Source organism: Vigna unguiculata, chromosome 7 (assembly GCF_037176805.1).
Source record: "Vigna unguiculata cultivar grain cowpea cultivar isolate G323 ecotype 2 chromosome 7, ASM3717680v1, whole genome shotgun sequence".
Classification (NCBI taxonomy): Eukaryota; Viridiplantae; Streptophyta; class Magnoliopsida; order Fabales; family Fabaceae; genus Vigna; species Vigna unguiculata.
In genome coordinates this window covers 31,202,123-31,219,835 of record NC_140798.1, presented here as the reverse complement: position 1 = coordinate 31,219,835, position 17,713 = coordinate 31,202,123, and the positions used below count along the sequence as shown (strand labels likewise).

At 32.3% G+C, this 17,713-nt stretch overlaps 1 protein-coding gene and 2 long non-coding RNA genes across 3 annotated transcripts; 2 read left to right on the top strand and 1 right to left on the bottom strand.

Annotated features, from left to right (window-relative positions):
• The first annotated feature begins 221 nt into the window (after positions 1-221).
• On the top strand, positions 222-3,009 carry LOC114189575 (uncharacterized). The gene is made up of 3 exons (XR_014996669.1): positions 222-842; positions 1,407-1,611; positions 2,310-3,009. It is a non-coding gene; the product is annotated as an uncharacterized LOC114189575 (long non-coding RNA).
• A 2,482-nt stretch (positions 3,010-5,491) lies between these two features.
• Positions 5,492-6,728, bottom strand: LOC146884795 (uncharacterized). Its single transcript, XR_014996668.1, has 3 exons — positions 6,496-6,728; positions 6,284-6,367; positions 5,492-6,023 (listed from the first exon to the last, which is right to left on the bottom strand). It is a non-coding gene; the product is annotated as an uncharacterized LOC146884795 (long non-coding RNA).
• Positions 6,729-13,514: 6,786 nt separating this feature from the next.
• LOC114192228 (uncharacterized) lies at positions 13,515-14,194 on the top strand. The gene has a single exon (XM_028081872.2). The coding sequence runs from the start codon at positions 13,526-13,528 to the stop codon at positions 14,039-14,041; it is 516 nt and encodes a 171-aa protein (XP_027937673.2). The 5' UTR covers positions 13,515-13,525; the 3' UTR covers positions 14,042-14,194.
• Positions 14,195-17,713: the final 3,519 nt, after the last annotated feature.

The window sequence follows — 17,713 nt, the reverse complement described above, 5'->3', positions numbered from 1 at the left end:
TTTAAATCATTAACGGAACATTGTACAGGTGGCACTGTATGTATTAGGATGTGTTACGTGTACTGTACATATGTGGCCAATTAACGTTAATTTTTCAATTTAGGGTAAATTTTTCAATTTAGGGTCCCTAATTGCAAAATTTACCCTAAATTGAAAAATTAACGTTAATTGGCCACATATGTACAGTACACGTAACACACCCTAATACAAACCGTGCCACCTGTACAATGTTCCGTTAATGATTTAAACGACGTTACAGAAAAGGACCAAATAAAACATGAATTGCAAAAATGAGGACCATTTTAAACATTCTGTAAAAATGAAGACCATTTTAAAGTAAAAATGAGGATCATTTTAAACATTCTGTCAAAATTAGGACCATCCGCAACAAACACTACGGAAATAAGGACCAAAGAGATATTTAAACCAAACAAATTAAAAATTAAAACTTAACTAAAGAAGGAAAAATTGTTTGAATTTCAACCAGACCCGTGACTTTTTTACTTTCTTGAAATTATGTTTGGGTTACTGTCTTTTTGTTTTGAATAAAAAAAAGTATTTTTTATTATTTTATTCCACAAATATTTAGAAAATTGCAGGGTGTGAGCCATTAAGATGAAATTGAAAAGAGCAAAAATATCTCGGGAAAGAGTAAAGGCGAGAGATCAGGACGAGAGTGATGGGAGAAGCACCGATTGAGGCGGATGACCGTGATTGTTGCGACGGTTGTCGTGTAGCTCATGAAGAAGCTCAAATTCATAGAGAGGATCCATTTTTCTTCTTTACCACATTGTGGTGGTTTACACACTGTCATGCTTTCAACTTTGAAGACTGTTAGCACGGTGAAATTTCACCTTTATTTTTTCGTTTTATTTTTATCAGGTCACCGTAAGGGTGAACTTATAAAAAAAGAACAAATAATGGTGTCTTTGTCTGTGTTCAAAATTAGTATGCACTTTTTAAGGTGATAAAATTTCAAAATTGCGGCTCATTTGGACTTTTGGATATTTTATTATTCTTAATCAGGGTTTATAGATATTGAGAAATTATATCTATATGTTACTCCATCGAAGCATTGTAATATTCATATGACACCAATTTCATTTTATTGCTTCAGTTTCTTCATAAATTATTCTGCTCACCTATGGTGGGAGGGTGAAACATGCATCCTGCCATTAGCCTTCGGTGTTTTTAATTGTCGTCTTTTGACATGTGGTGGTACAATATGTTCAATCCTATGCATGTTAACCGAGTCATTATGTTCATGCGTAATGCAATTTCAAAGATAATTGCAATGTAATTGTTGGAAGTGATCAATTTGGTCTTTCTATTGTTCCGACGCTTTGGTTCTCGCATATGGAAATGATTAACTCAGTACATGATGTGTTTCTCTGTTTGGATTGCAGGTTGAAAAGTTTTTTTAGCAGTGTTGGTAAGAATAGTGTGATATAGAATCATCAAAAGGTCAGATTTTTGGGTTTAGTTTTTGTTTAACTAATGTGTTATTTGTAATTTCAATACATGGTCTTGTAATCAGAATGTGGAAACTCTATTTCATGACAAGTCTTTCTTCACCAGTGCTTCATCAGTTATAACTATTACCCAAATGAGGTTCCTTCTATTATAAGATACTCTTTTGTTATTTTTATTGTTATACATGCTTTGTGTTGTTCCTAATTGTTGTATCTTGATTCTCTCATCTACTCATTTTGCCTTACTATTATCTTGCACAGATCATTGACAGAAGAATATGATTTTTGAGAAGGCAAAACTATTCTTTTTGCATGTTTAGTTGATGGATGAAGGGTGAAAGTTTGTGATAAATAGAACATGCTTATAAAGAAACAATAGAAAATAATTCACTATAATAAAATAATGATATTTTAATTACTAAATTTTAACAACTTACTCTTATAAAATAAGATGTCATCTTTTAAGTGGTTTTGAAATATTGAGAATGAGAAAATGAAAAACTAGTGAACCACTTAAAAAATGTCACCTAAGATTGTAAGAGAAAGTTGTCAAAATTTAGTAGTCAAAAAATTATTTTTGCTGTAATAATGATTGTAGTAAAATAATATTATGTTGTTGGGAAAAGCAATGTAAATTACCCAACTGAATTGTTTGTGTGGATGAAAATTTTGATCATTACTTTTCACTATAGCATTTTAGTTAATTTCAATATTTCTATTACAAATGTATTTTTATTGCAGTTGTATATAGTAACTATAATTTTAGTTTCAACATCTTTGACATTTTTTATTCTTTAAGAGGTGAAGCGTAGAAACATAATTGAAGCAATTTTGCAGGCTGATGAAGAAGAAGATATCAGCAAGGTTTTGAGGTAGGTAAGGTTTGATTACCATTAACTTTACGTAATATCTCTTTTTAGGTGCCAAAACATTTTCATACAAAATATATTGATTATTTTTACTTTACCTGATAATTGGCTTTAGGTACTTCTCTTAGGAGCATTTTTTTAAAGGAGTTATCATATTACTTTACCTAAAAATATCTGTTCATTTCCTTTTCTGAAAGGAAATATCATTTTAGTTTTTCTGGATTGGTGCTTTCATAGATTAGGTGTAAGGCCCCATTTTTCCTGCCCCAAAAGTTAGTGGGCTGCCCTACAGTATTGGGCCTAAAGGCCGGCCCATAGTATATAAGCCTTAGGTCTGCCCTAAACCTAGGGTACCCTACACTTTCAGAAAAGTTGCCCTTGCCTTGAGCTGCAGCCGCCACCCATCTTCTGCTAGGGTTCCATTGCCGGGAAGTTCCGTTACTCCATGTAAGTGACTCTCGAGTTCGTGCTAGTTCCCTTTTTGTAACTTTTTCGTGATCTGTTGTAAGAGCCCTGGCTAACCCACCTATCTGGTCCTGTCCCACTCTCACCGCAGCCCTATAGCGCATCCTCGGAGCTGCCGTGCTCGTGGTCACGTAGTAGAGGTCTTCGCTAGGTTTTCCAGGTACGGGAAGTTAGGGTTCTAGCTTCGAGTCCTTTTTTGAACTGTTTATGCATTGTGCGTTAATTGTATGGTTGGATCTGTCATTTTTGAGATGTGAAAGTCCATTGCATGTGTTGTTTGGCCGGAAAACATGGCTGTGCAGTGAAGAACAGTGGCGAGACCTGTTAATCTCGCCCAAACGAGTCAATCTCGCCTAGGCGAGATGAAACAGGGAGCTCGCCTAGGTTGATTGCGCGAAAAGTCACCCAGGCGGCTCGCTCAACTTTTGAGCGAGCAGGCAACTCGCCCAAGCGAGAGGGATCTCGCTTAAGCGAGATCCCGTGTTGCCCAGGCCCTGGTTTTCCTTGAGCCCTCGCCTAGGCGAAGGGGGGGCTCGCCTGAGCTCGCATGTCTCGCCTGTCTCGCCTGAGCGAGACCCTTCAGCCTGAGCGAGGGGTTTGGGCGAGACAGCGTGGTATTGGGTTGCATATTTGTTGTCTTGTGCTTGGACTTGTTTGGGTATGACTGCTATGATGAGATGCATGTACTGATGTATGAATATATGCCTAATGGGTTGCTATATGTGCGTGACATGATTCATGAATGATGAATGATGAGTGATATATGTATATATAATGGGGCATGAGATATGTTTGGCATGATTCATGAATTGCGTACGATGGTTTGGGTATGTTATTGGCATGTGAAATGAATGAGAGGTTTGGAACTAAAGAAACACGTTAATGATATGAGATGAGGCCCTAGATTCATGGGGTAGTGATGATCAAATGTATGGATCCAAAATGTGATGTGAATGAGGAATAAATCTCAGGGAAGGGTATGGAGTTGCAAAAATGATCCTTGATATTCTCCTACTACGGTTTTATGAATGTTGTTTTATGAATGTTGGTCTGTGTCAGCGTGTAATTCCTTGGGGTCTCTAGGTGAGACCTTCGGGGCTACGCTTCAGTGGTCGGGACGTAATTCCATGGCCCCTGCTAGTGGGTGTTCATGGTGGTGCCCCATCTGTATAACTAGGTAAGGATTCAAGGTAAGGTTGCATCCTAACGCTCCGAGGAGTCAGTTAGTCTCACTTAGAGCGGACTGACTCTTGTGGTGGGAGTAGCAGGAGGCCTGAAACTCATTAAGGGCTAACCTTGTGGTGGGAGAGATTTTGATTCATCGTAACACTAGTAACACGTAGCTCAGGATCGAGCAGCTCAGGATCGAGCAGCTCAGGGTCGAGCAGGGGTATCCACCACAAGTGCAAGCATCCGCTGAATCCGACCGAGTTATACGTATCCGGATGAGTCGAGTCGAGTCGTAGTGTATTGAATGAAGAGTCCTAACATGTTTGGTTGCTATGTGGATGAGATGATGAAAATATATATATTTGATTGTATGTTGAATATGTTGATTGGCTCTAGCTTACCCGTTTTGTTGCATGGTTGTGTTGTATGTGGCTGTTCTTTCTTGCGATGATCATCAACTTGGTTGATGGGAGCAGATGGGCGAGGTTCTCATGGTCAACAAGCGAATGGTGATTCCGCTGCTTAGCCATCTGGGCTGGAGTTTCCCTTGTGTTTTATTTAGGGCTACGGCCCATGTATCTCTTTCTGTATTTCTACGCTACGCTCTATGTTGTATTCGTATTCAGCTTCCCTTTGGCATCGTGGTGTGTCCGAGTTTTGTCAGAGTAGCGTTAAAGACCCCAGGACTACGCTACTGTACTTATATTGTGTGACGTTTTCCTTTAATTTCGCTTAATAATTAAATGGGACGTTACATTTATGGTATCAGAGCAGTTCGTCCTTAGGATGACCTGAGGTTGTGGGTTTGTCGTTCCTTGCGGGCGTAAGTAGTCATGTCTAGTCGAGTTTGCCAGTGAAACCAAAAGTTTAGGAACAAAAAACGCCTTGATAGAGTAATGAGGGTGCACACTCATGACTAGATTAAAGGTTGTTTTCCTTTCTTAATTCTGATGGTTCGAGGAAATAGGGGCGACAGACAAAAAGGGGTTCGTTGTCTGTAAGTGATAGATTGTTGCTTGGTATGATCTAGTTTGTCTTGTTGCGCCTCTGTGCTTTGTGTCTAGTGTTTACGGAGATAAGGGAATTGAGATGTAATGTCTTGGACTAATGAACTGGAAGATTATGCTAGAGTTCCCAAAATAACGATTGATCAGAGGGAGCTTTAAGGAGAGACTCTCCGAAAAATAGATACTACAAGTTTTCTAAAAGGAGTTGGATCGAAAGGGAATGACACTAAAGGGTATCAGTGCATGCAAGTGCCACATCGTTTGAGGAAATCAAGCTGATTCTACACCCCGACGATGGTGAGGTTCCGAGTTATGAAAATGCATACGGTGTTAGATGGAGTGTCATTGAATATAGTCATATGGTCACATCTAGTGCTTCTTGGAGTGGTGTAAGAGGAACAATTGGCAAATCTAAGGTTGCTAAAAGTGGAGGAATTTGAGGTAAAGAAATGGATAGAAAAAAGCATCATCATGTACAACCTAATCATAATTACTTACTTTCCTTCCTTTCTCTTCTTCCTTTTTCCACTCCTTTTAATTCTAAAATATCTCCTCATCATATCTCTTTTTTTTTTTTTAATTTTCTCCCTTGCTTCCTCTTTTTTGTAGTAACCCTCCTATTTTTTTAATTTAAAGGGAAAAGAAAGGTTGCTTTCCCATTAGGGCAACCGTGATCAGAAGGCAAAAAATAAAAATTCATTACAGTTCATTCTTAAAGTCACCAATTGCTCTATCTATTAAAAATCAAGATTATATATAGTTGTGTAGTTAAATATTAAAAAGAGGCATTAATCAGTTGCTCCTATTGGACAGGAAAATAATTTGGCCAATCATAAGACCATAGAACAATTCCACATTACACCAAAATAATAAAAAGGACAATTTATAGACCATCAGAATGCAGTCTTTGCAGCAGTTGAATAAAATATACACAAATAGTTGTTGCTTTTATAGAGTAAATGAGGGGAAAAAAAGAAAGTCACGCACCAAGAACAAGACTCCAGGAACAAAGCTGAGGAGAATTATATGCCTTGAAATCCCTGAAATGCATAACTAGTGACATAATACAACATAGATGAAAATTTTTATTTTCTCACATTCCAACAACAAATTTTACAGTACAACATGGCAGAGGAATAACCATGACAATATGAAAACTTAAGAAGTAGGCACACAAAGAGAAGCCATAAAAAACATTCCACTCAAACATAACCATAATTCCACTCAAACAATTCAAAAAACGAAGCCCCAATTCCACTAAACAAAATTGTCAAAATAAACTCAAAATTTAAACACGAACCTGAAGATGCAGTGGCTGCAAGATGAGTCGACGAAGACAAAATCACACCTCGTAGAATTTGGAGGAAGAAGAAAAACGCAATGTCTGAAAGATGAGTCAACGGAGACAGAATCACACCTCGTAGAATTTGGAGGAAGAAGGAAAACGCAGAATTTGGAGGAAGAAGGAAAGCGCAATGACTACAAGATGAGTCAGCGGAAACAAAATCAAACCTGTAGAATTTGGAGGAAGAAGGGAAATGTTGACAGGTTCAGGAGTTTAAGGTAAAAGGATGTTGGAGAAGTTGGGAATCAGAAGCACGGAAGTTAGGTTTAGGAGTTTAAGGTAAAAGGATGTTGGAGAAGTTGGGAATCAGAAGCACGGAAGTTAGGTTTAGGAGTTTGAGGTAAAGAGGATGTTGGAGAAATTGGGAAACAGAAGCACGGAGGTTTGGTTGGGATGAACGTATACTCTAAATCTAAACTAAATTTTAATGTTTGTTTTTAATCAATTATAAATTTATTTAAAATATTGATTTCAAATTGTAACCATCTATAATTTAAATAACCGAAAAATGTATAAGGTTGGTTGTTAATTTAAATTTATAATTAAATAAATTATAATATTACTTTAATTTTATTTTAAAATAAATTAAAATATTACTTTAATATATTAAATTTTAAATTAATATTAACTATTTCAATATTATAATAAAATTATTGTTATATTTTTAAATTTTACGGTTAAGGTAAAAAAGTGAAAATTATTTATTTATTTATAGTAACATTTATTTAAAAATGTTACAATATCATAATAACCATGCAACATTTTTAATTAGTTATAGTAACATTTTTTAAAAAGTATTACTATAACCATTTATAAGGTAACATTTAAGATAAATGTAACATAAAAATGTTACTAAATCTAATAAATCCTGTAGTGATAATGTTATACTAAATTTTTTATTAAAATTCACATTGTAATTAAATATTTGTTTAAGTTTTTAAACAAACTTTAACTATATTATTGGAATAATTATTAGATTTATATTTGATTTTTACTATTTTTATAAATTTTATACTAAATTTTTTATTAAAATTCTCATTGTTATTAAATATTTCTTTATTTTTTTAAAACAACTCTTACAATATTATTGGAATATAATTATTAGATTTTTATTTTATTTTTATTACATGTAAAAAATAGGGATTAAAGGTGATTTAAAAATAATGAAGAATATTTTTTCTAATTTTAAAAATAAATTAGAATTTTTCTTCTAATTTTAAAATAGTGAAGAATATTCCTTCTATTTTACAAATGAAGAATTTTCCTTTTAATTTAAAACATAATGAATAATTTCTTTCTATTTTTAATAATAATAAAAAAAATTCCTTCTAATTTTAAAAATAATGAAGAATTTCTTCTAATTGTAAAAATAGTAAAACAATTTCTTTCTAATTTTAAAAATCATGAAGAATTTTCTTCTAAAATTTAAAATAAACAAAAATTAGAATTGAATAAAATTAAGGACTAAATTGAACAAAATTAACAAAAATGGAGACTTAATTGAATAACCGTGACACTGATAATCAGTAGTGGATCTTGACCAAAAATATTAGAGGGGCCAAAGTAATATAATTTTGAAATTATTAGATTCGATCATTAGTGTAATGCTTCAAAAAATGACTTCTCTAACTTAACAATTTGACCTTTAGTATAATGTTTCAAAATATGTGAAGAAGTATGGTCTATCTTATTTTCATCAATATTTTCTTTTTTATCACTTTTAAAAAATGAATTTATTCTTTTATACTTTATTAATATACCTTCTTTGTAAATAATATTAAAAAATAATGTATCATAATCCAATAAAAAATTGAGACATGTAATTATAAAAAAAAGTATAGTAAGTCACAATTAAAAATCGATTATGAAAAAATACATAATACATTATTTATTTTTCTTACATATTCATAAAAAATGAATATACAAAAAACTCATGAGATAAAAAAGTAATGCTTTCATTATGACAAGAGACAAGAAAGGAATATGATAACTGAGAAATGAGCAAAATAATGAATTTGTGTCTTCAAAAACAAGAAAAGATATGGATACCGACGAGTATTTTTGATACCCGCATGTTAATGGGGCGGGTACGGGTATCATAATATTCCGTGGATATCTGTACCCGCTAAACTTACACACACACACAGACACACACACATATATATATATATATATATATATATATATATATATATATATATATATATATATATATATATTAGTAAAAAACATTTTGATCTAAAATTTTCTAAGCTGCACATCTTATCTTCTTTTGTCTTCATTTTTCTAGCTTCAAGTATTAATACGTAATCTTCTTCCAAGTACATCCCTTCATATTCTTCTCTTTCCCTTCTTTGAAATTGGGCATATACATCAAAGACAGTGACATTTATGGTATGCTTGTTGTCAAATGATGGAATCAAAATAAGAATACTTGGCACGTGACTGTTGGAGTTTATTATTTGATTTTTTTTTTCAGAAATCAATCGGAGAAAGTGTGCTTGTTGATCAAAACACTAATTAAAGAATTTCCATTGTGTTAACGTTATTTTATATTTATTTTTATAATTATTTGGACTTGTATGAACTTGAGTTTGTTTGAACTTTGTTTAAAATTTATGACAATGATGTATTTTATTTTTTATTTATTGTTAAATATTTATTTTTAAAATAATTTTGTAAATATCCGCGGGTACCCGTGGATACCGCGGATATGAAAAAAATAGACGGGTACCCGCATAACGGATATCCGACAGATATGGGTACGGGTACGGGGCGAATATTTATCGAACGGGTAGGGTACGGGGGAGCTACTACTCGTACCCTACCCGCCCCGTTGACATCCCTAAGAGTGAGAAATGATTATAATTTGTGAAAAACTAAAAAGACAATGAGAAGAAAAATAAAAATTATCTTAATAAATATTTGGTTTAATTACTCTTTTGATTCATGTTTTTGTTTAAAAATGTTAAGTTGATCCTTCAGTTATTTGCTCAATTTGGTCTCAATTTTTAAGAAACGGATGCAATTTGGTCTTTTACGATACATTTCCTTAAATCTCTTGGAACGAATCCATAACTTTTTCATCAAAATTGAAACTCTTAGTATGGATAATTTGATTTGTTGGTGTAATTAACATCATCCTAGTGTTAGCTTTTGGACAAAATAGGGACCAAAGGATAAATTAAACCTAAATATTTTTATTCTTCATTATATTTAATTTTATGTTTTATTATCTATTATTAAATGTTATGTTTTATAAAAGAAATAAAAAGATACACAATTTAATTTTCATCAATTCCTAAAATATACTACCTACAATTTAAAAAATTTCAAATATATTTATAATATATATATATATATATATATAAAATTAAAAAAAATTAAAATTTTGGGGGGCGATGACTCCTCCCTGCCCTTAAGAAGATTCGCCTGATAATAATTACTTGTACGTGATACTAACAATGAATTGTAGAAGAGATCAAACACATGATCTTCCTCTTCCTTTTAGCCACTAGATCACTCTATCGCTCGTATGAGAATGCATTGTATTTATGTATAAATGTATAGAGGTAAACAAAAATTGTAAAAGTGACCATTGATTGTTGAATAAAATTACTTGATGGCATATTCCCCATTTGATTTATTCCATATGGACATCCATTCTCACTTAAAGAATTAAAAATAATGATAATTCATTAGTAATCGTCGACATAAAATGGATATGATAGCACTTTAAAACCAGATGTGATCATATGAAAAGAAAAATTAAAATTATCATTGACCAACAATAGTTATAGAGAACATCATAATTATCTTTTTTTTATAATTTGTTCTATTGATAAAATATATAAATAGAATTGATTCATTTAGAAAAAAATGAGTTATTATAAGGAAAGCATTTCTACAAGAAGTGTGAAAAATGCTCATAATATGTAATAGGAAAAAATTATTTTGACACTTTTACTTATTTGACACAATATTTTTTACTTTTTCATTATAAAAAACATGTCAAATGAGTGTTAGTGCGTCAACTTACCACCACAAATAAATCTTCGAATAATAACTAATTTTGTTGAAAAAAAATAATTTATTATTATAATGACTATTTTAGATGTTAATTTATAAATTAAAAATATTGATAATTAAAACAATTTTAAAATATTATAATTAGTCTTTAAATTGATAACTAAAAATAATTTGTTATAAATTGATTTTTAAATTAGTCACTAACATTAATTCAAAGTTTTGACAATCAAAAAATTATGTAAATAAATTGGTCTTAAATTATAAATTTAGTATCTAAACATACTTTTTATCACCAAGTCATTAGTTACTGTTTGTCTTGTACTGTACTATTACACTATGCGTGTTATTACACTATGCGGTAATGTTAATATTTTTTTCCCTTTTCAACATCTTTGTTGAAGTAACATTTCGTAATAATTGATTCGACATCTATGTTTTCAAGGGAGGAAGATGATAAATGGTATTAATTCTCCTGTTAATCACGAATCTGAGAATAAGTTTGTCCATCAAATGGTCTTATCAAAATTCGTTGAGTTTTCAATTATTTGATTAATTATTCGAAATTAATTAATATTACTGTTTATTCAAGAGGGCGAAACAAAACTATATAAGTTAACTAATCATTTTTAACCGAAACAATAAATTCTCCAAAAAAATAGAGATTAAACATCTTTTTAATGTAGATATTAGGCTTAAATACTTTTTTTGTCCTCATTTTTGTAGTGTGTGTTGCGGATGGTGCTCATTTTGACATAATGTTTAAAATAGTCCTCATTTTTACCGAATGTTTTAAATGATCCACATTTTCGCAATTCGTATTTTATTTGGTCCTTTTCTGTGACGCCATTTAAATCATTAACGGAACATTGTACAGGTGACACGGTTTGTATTAAGGTGTGTTACGTGTAAACTGTGTCACCTGTACAATGTTTCGTTAATGATTTAAACGACGTCACAGAAAAGGACTAAATAAAACACAAATTGCGAAAATGAGGACCATTTTAAACATTCTGTCAAAATGAGGACCATCCACAACACACACTACGAAAATGAGGACAGAAAAGTATTTAAGCCTAGATATTAAAACTTTGATTCAACTTTTTTTTTTCTTATTTCAAACTTATACCCACTATAATTTTATGCCTTGCCGATTAACAATACCTGCTGCTTAAGTAATATGATGTTTTGGGAATCATAACCCTAAAATACATAAAGTGTTTAAGATAACAACAATATGAAATTATTGAAAGAGACTATTTATATACTCATCCATAAAAGTGTTTATAAAATAAGTTGTTTGGAAATTCTTTAACCTTAATTTATAATTATCCATTCCACTTTCTTTCATTAAATAAATATAGACTTGAAGCACGGCTTAAAGAAGTCTATACTCATGAGTAAACTTAATTTATTCCTTTACTCAAGAGAGTGGAGAAATGTGTAAATGCACATCCTCAAGAAAGTTTACTCAAAACAACAGAAATAAAATGAAAGAGGACAAAAAGTTTCAGGGGGCATACATTTGATTTTTCTACTAAAAAAGGGAAAATAAGTGGAGATTTTTCAAATGTATAATCTGAATTATTCATTCAATTATAACATATAAAATTACGTAAAAAGAAAGTAAACATATACAACCATCAATAATTAGTGAACATGTACAATCTCACAATCATCAATTTCACTACAGTGAGTGTCGGTAAAAACAATAAAAGAAGGACAATGATAATATAAGTAGTAATTTTTAATTCTGACGTGGTTTAATATATATATTGATTAATGTATTATTATTATTATTATTATACTTTTTTAAAAATTAATGACTCACTAAACTGCGTTAAGATAATAAAAAATGAGAATAAAAGAAATATCGTCGTTGTTGCGTAATTGCGACAGAGAATGTTCATCATCGCCCAGTATTAGGGCTCTTCACACCAACGTGCAAGCAGCGACATGCAGGAAATTCATCAGGGTTTCTTTTTGTTTCGGGTTTAGGGACAAGAGTCTATTAAAAGTCTCTTCAATCTTACTCCTCTTCTTGCAACTGCAATAACTTCTTCTCCAAGAAATTCACTTCCTCTCTCGATCGGTTTAACAGACTTTAACAGATGATCGGGGTACCTGTCTAAAAGGCTCTGATGCTTAAATCAGTTAAAGGACCGATCGATGTATCAGTGTAACTGCCGTAATAAATGCGAATTAAAGATCCTCACCAACCTACCTTTGGGCCCTATTTATAGTTTTCGGTGTGGGCCTGTGATTAGGATTCCTTAATCACGGCTCAATGATCCTCTAATCAAGATTACTGACTTGTTTAATGTTAATTAATCCGATTGGTTGGTGTTGTTTGGTCGTGCGACCGATGGCCGCTTGACTAGGCTGGTTATATCTTGATTTTAACAAGTGAATCATTCGTTTATAACTGATGGACCGATGGTCATATATAAAGCGCTAAGCGAACCTTAGGAGATTGACCGACCGATTGACCCGGTGGCTGGTCAAATGATTGTCCTTTATCAAGTTAATGCGCTGTTCGTGTGGGACCGAAGGACCGATGGTCCATTGTGGAGTAAAGCGTAATTAATATGTAGGCTGACCGGCCGATTGTTCTTTTAAGTTGAGACTCGTTTGTGATACCGATAGACCGATGGCCCCTAACGTGGTTCGTTTGCGAGGCCGGTCGACCGATGGTTCCTTAAGATATACGTGGTTTATTTGTTCGTCCGATTGACCGATAGTCCTATATTGTTCATCCGCGAGGCCGTTCGACCGGTGAGTATGTTTTTTCGTACGAGCCCTCCCAGTCTTGTTCAATGAACCTAAGGATTGGGCGTGGCCGATGGCCCGATGGGGCATACAGAACACTTTTCTTCACAATTCGAGAGATAGTGATTGAGTGTGTGGTTGAGTTGAGTGACTCACAGTAAAAGATAACTTATATATATCTGAGTTTCGTAGGTAACTCGGTTCACCCAAGATTCACTCTGAATAAACCAGGTCGCAAAATAAAACTCTGTAAAATGTAAAAAAAATTGGCATTATTACCTCATTCAAATTTGAGGTGGGCCACAGCGTCACTTTGACGGCTGTGCACAAAATAGTACAAACCTATAATTTTTGTGGCATATTGGTCATTTAGATTCCTTAAATAATATGGCAAAGTTGGTCATGATGGAGAGCCACAATGATGCTGTCCTTATATTCATAACTGGTAAGGAAGAAGAAGTAACCAAGAAACTGCGTTCTGTCTCCTTGCTTCACAGAACTGCATGCGCCCTCTCTTTTTCTCAGAACCTTCGTTTTTTTCTTCTTCTCTTCAATTTTTTTAGTCTGGCCATGGAGATGAGTGGTAGCAGCAGCAAGAAGAGGAAGCTAATTTGCAGCGAAGACGACGACGAAGCCCAAATGGAGACGTTCTTCGCTTTGGTGAGAAACATCCGCGAGGCACGTGATCGATGGATGGGTTTGAAGTCGGGTGACAGAAGGAGCAAGAGGGGTGAGATTATGAGTAAGGAAGAAAATAGTAGGATTGGGGTTTGGAAACCAACGTTTCAGGTTGAGGATTTCGCTTATGAGGAAGCTGAGCAACGAAAATCAGGTTCAGAGCCTAGTGCTTCTCAGAGGGAAAACTGTGAAAAGAAAGAGGGTGCAGAAAAGGGTATTGATCTGAGTCTTTCACTTTGAGAACTTGTGTTTTCTTGATCATGTCTGAAACCTATAAAGGGGTGTCTTATCTCTCTAACCTCATTTGTAGATTTGTGGTTATTAGTTAATGTGGTTTTTGCTTTTCTCCTCTACTGTATTTCGAACTTAATAATAATGGTGCCTTTTCACTTCCATGGCAGTGCTTGGGAAAGAAGGAGGAAGGAGATAAGTTATAATATAAATTTATAATATTTTAGAGGTTTAAGTTGCTTAAATATTTTATTATTTTTAGTTAATTTTTTATTAAAAGATTATCGGTATTCAAAACTTTTATAATTCTTTATGTAAAAATTAAATTTTATGATTACTTATTATATATTAAGAATATAATCCATCATGATATAAGTGAAACAATATCCGAATTAATGTTAGTTTTCTTGAAATTTTTTAGGCTTTTTCACAAAAGGTTATGTTTTGAAATTTTATTTACAAAATAAGATTAGTTGATTTTAATTTTTTTTTACATATTAATGTGGAGTCATCATAATTCATGACCACGTTCAAAGTGAAGTGGTTGTGGCCATAATCAATTTCTTTTTAAAGAAGTCGTTATGATAGGTAACAATTTCTTTGTTATTAAAGAAATGAATTGTCATGTATGTTTGTATAATTCTTTTTAATTAATTGGTTTTCTTAAGTGTGGATATTAAATATTTTCTTGTTTTTATCTTAGATGATTTATACAATTAATTAACATAAATAATTGGTAAAAATTAGTAAATTCTAGATAAAATTTGTTAGAATTAATAATATTTTTCATTAAACTAGAAGTATGAAGATCATTACATTAGAAATATTTTTATTCCAATATTATTGTTTTTAGTATTAACAACAAAATCAACTAAAATAAAAAAATAAAAAAATTATTTAATCTCTACACTTATAAAATTCAATTAATAAAAAAAATACAGAAAACTAAAGTCATCGCACCAGTGCAGGAAGGGCCTTTGCCAGCGGTTGTTTTCAATATTCTGCACCGGTTCGGGAACCGAAGCATATTGGGGCGAGGCCAAAAGGTCATAGCTTTTGGCCTCGGTTACGAACCGAAGCCATAGAGGGAGCTTCTGCCTCGGTTTTCACTGCACCCGAGGCCATAGACCCTGGCTTTTGCCTCGGTTTTGAGTGCACCCGAGGCCATATGGGCCTTTTTTCTTTTTTTTTTTTAAATTCGAGAACCCTTTTGGCCTCGGTTTTTGCTGCAACCGAGGCCATAGGGTCTATTTTTGGCCTCGGTTTTTGTTGCACCCGAGGCCATAGGGTCTATTTTTTTTTTTTTTTTTTTTAATTCGATAGTCTTTTGGCCTCGGTTTTGGCTTCACCCGAGGCCAAAAGCCCCCTTTTTGCTTCGGTTCTGGTATGAACCGAGGCCTAATACTCTGTTTTTTTTTTAAATGCAGTTTCTGTTTTGTTGTTATTCCCACATTTAAACCTGCAAATTTTGTTCAGCACCCAGCACAGACCAGAATAGACCAGAACAAAATAGTTTAAAACACATCCACAATTCAAATTCATTTAAAAGACAATTACAAATCATTTACAATCAAGATACATGTTCTAATCAATAGTATTGTACATTTCAATTATATATTTGGCACATGCTATCCTACCAAACTTGATGGACTTTGCGGGAATTGCTGCAGGACTCTTGAATGTCTACAAAATAATAGATTAAGTTAAGTTAGTATATAAAAAGGAAATATTGCAAAGTATTCATTTTAATTCAAATATATATTACCGTTTCCCAATTTGTTGTAATACGAGCACGCACAGTGGTTGTCATCCATTGCATTATAGGCCTCGGTCCTTTGACACCCGAGGCCAAATCATCCATTATAGGCCTCGGTCCTTTGACACCCGAGGCCAAAAAGTGTGCTGTCAGTGGCAGTTTTGAAAATGTGGGGGCCACAGATGGGTTATAGGCTTCGGTTGTTGGAGAACCGAAGCATAAAACTGGTTATATGCTTCGGTTATTATGGGACCCGAGGCAAAATGCTGAGAATAATTTCAAAAATGCCACCGCCTCCTTATAGGCTTCGGTCCCGCAGGAACCGAGGCCTATAAGGCGAGTTAAAATCCCCATTTTGCACTAGTGTCGACATATATGATTTCAGTTTAATTAAGATTACACATAAACTGTTATGTATCATAATAACTTTTTTTATAAAAAAAAAAATCAACAACAAAAATACCGACCACACTCATGACGATTTCACTTTGAATATTTTCATGAGTTTTAACGATTTTACCCTTATGTAAGAAAAAAATCAACTAACTCTATTTTGTAAATAGGAGTTCAAAACAACCTTTTTTTAAAAAAGTTGACTTTTTTATGTCTAACATTTTTGTAACTAAGTTCTTATAATTATGTTTGTTTTTTGTAATGAAATAGTGTTATTTTTATAGTTTATTGTCATGCTAAGGATGTCAGATTTTGTGATTAATGTAAAACAATATTTTATTTTTATTTTTTTATTGAAAAAATATTGAAGAATCAAAATAGTCTAATACTAATGAAAAAAATCTCTAGATCTTTAAGTACGACGATCTCGTTGTCTGACAATTCTTTTCTCACATATCTTTCACATATAAAAATAAGTTAGATGATGAATGAGAATAACAATCACATCACATAATTAATGGAAAGAAATAAAAATATAAATACCAATTAAAAAATATACAAATTTTTAATACTTAATAAAATAATGGAAACGTGATTGAAATTACTCAAATTATTATATTTTAAAGTGTTATTATTCCTTTTATCGGAATTAAATCTTTAATAAAATGTTTTAAAACTTAATACCACTAAGAAAAGAGAACTTCATCTTACTAAAGTTCTATTCAATTGAAACTTATGAAAGATGTAATTTCAGTTCCTATATAATAATTAAAAATGTATTATTTTTAAAAAATTAAAATATTAAAAACAAAGGACTTGTAAAATAGGAGATAAAACTATTTACATTTAGTAGAATTGTCAAAACAAACCACCCGACTCGACTTGGTCTGGCCCACCATGATTGGTCACTTAGTGAGTTAACCTAGCTCGACTTACTTATTAGTGAGCTCAAAAAATTTGTGTCTGGTCCAACTGACGACGGGTTTGTGGGTTAAATATGTTGGTTTACTTACTTACAGAAAATTACAATTTTTTTTAAATCTTCATTTTTTTAAAATATGTAACTAAAATCTAAAAATTGCAAACCTATTTTAAAAATTTATTTTTTCTCATTTTAAATAATAAATAAATCATTCATCCCTATATTATACCTTACTACCTTAGTAGATCGGATCTATTTTGAACTATATTGACATTTGTAAAAAACAAAAATTTAAGCTAATCTGACTCAAACATATGGTGGATTGATTTAACTTCCAGATTTTAATCCATTTGACAATTCTAATATTTAAAAGCGAGCAAATATAAGAAAACAATAAATGTTGTTAGTTTCTCACAATGACAAAAATTAAGAACGAAAACTTTATAAAAGAGTTATTCATAACAAATATTACATAATATTTTAAACATCACTGACTATTGAAAAAAGTATAACCTTAATTAAATTTTAAATACTCATATTTAGATATATTTTATTAATTTTTCATTAAAACAAAATTAACGTGAATATACAATTAACTTTGAAAGGAGTA

Bases quoted from the DNA above. Each gene is read 5' to 3' on its own strand.
- LOC114192228 (XM_028081872.2), top strand. From the start codon at position 13,526: ATGATGGAGAGCCACAATGATGCTGTCCTTATATTCATAACTGGTAAG.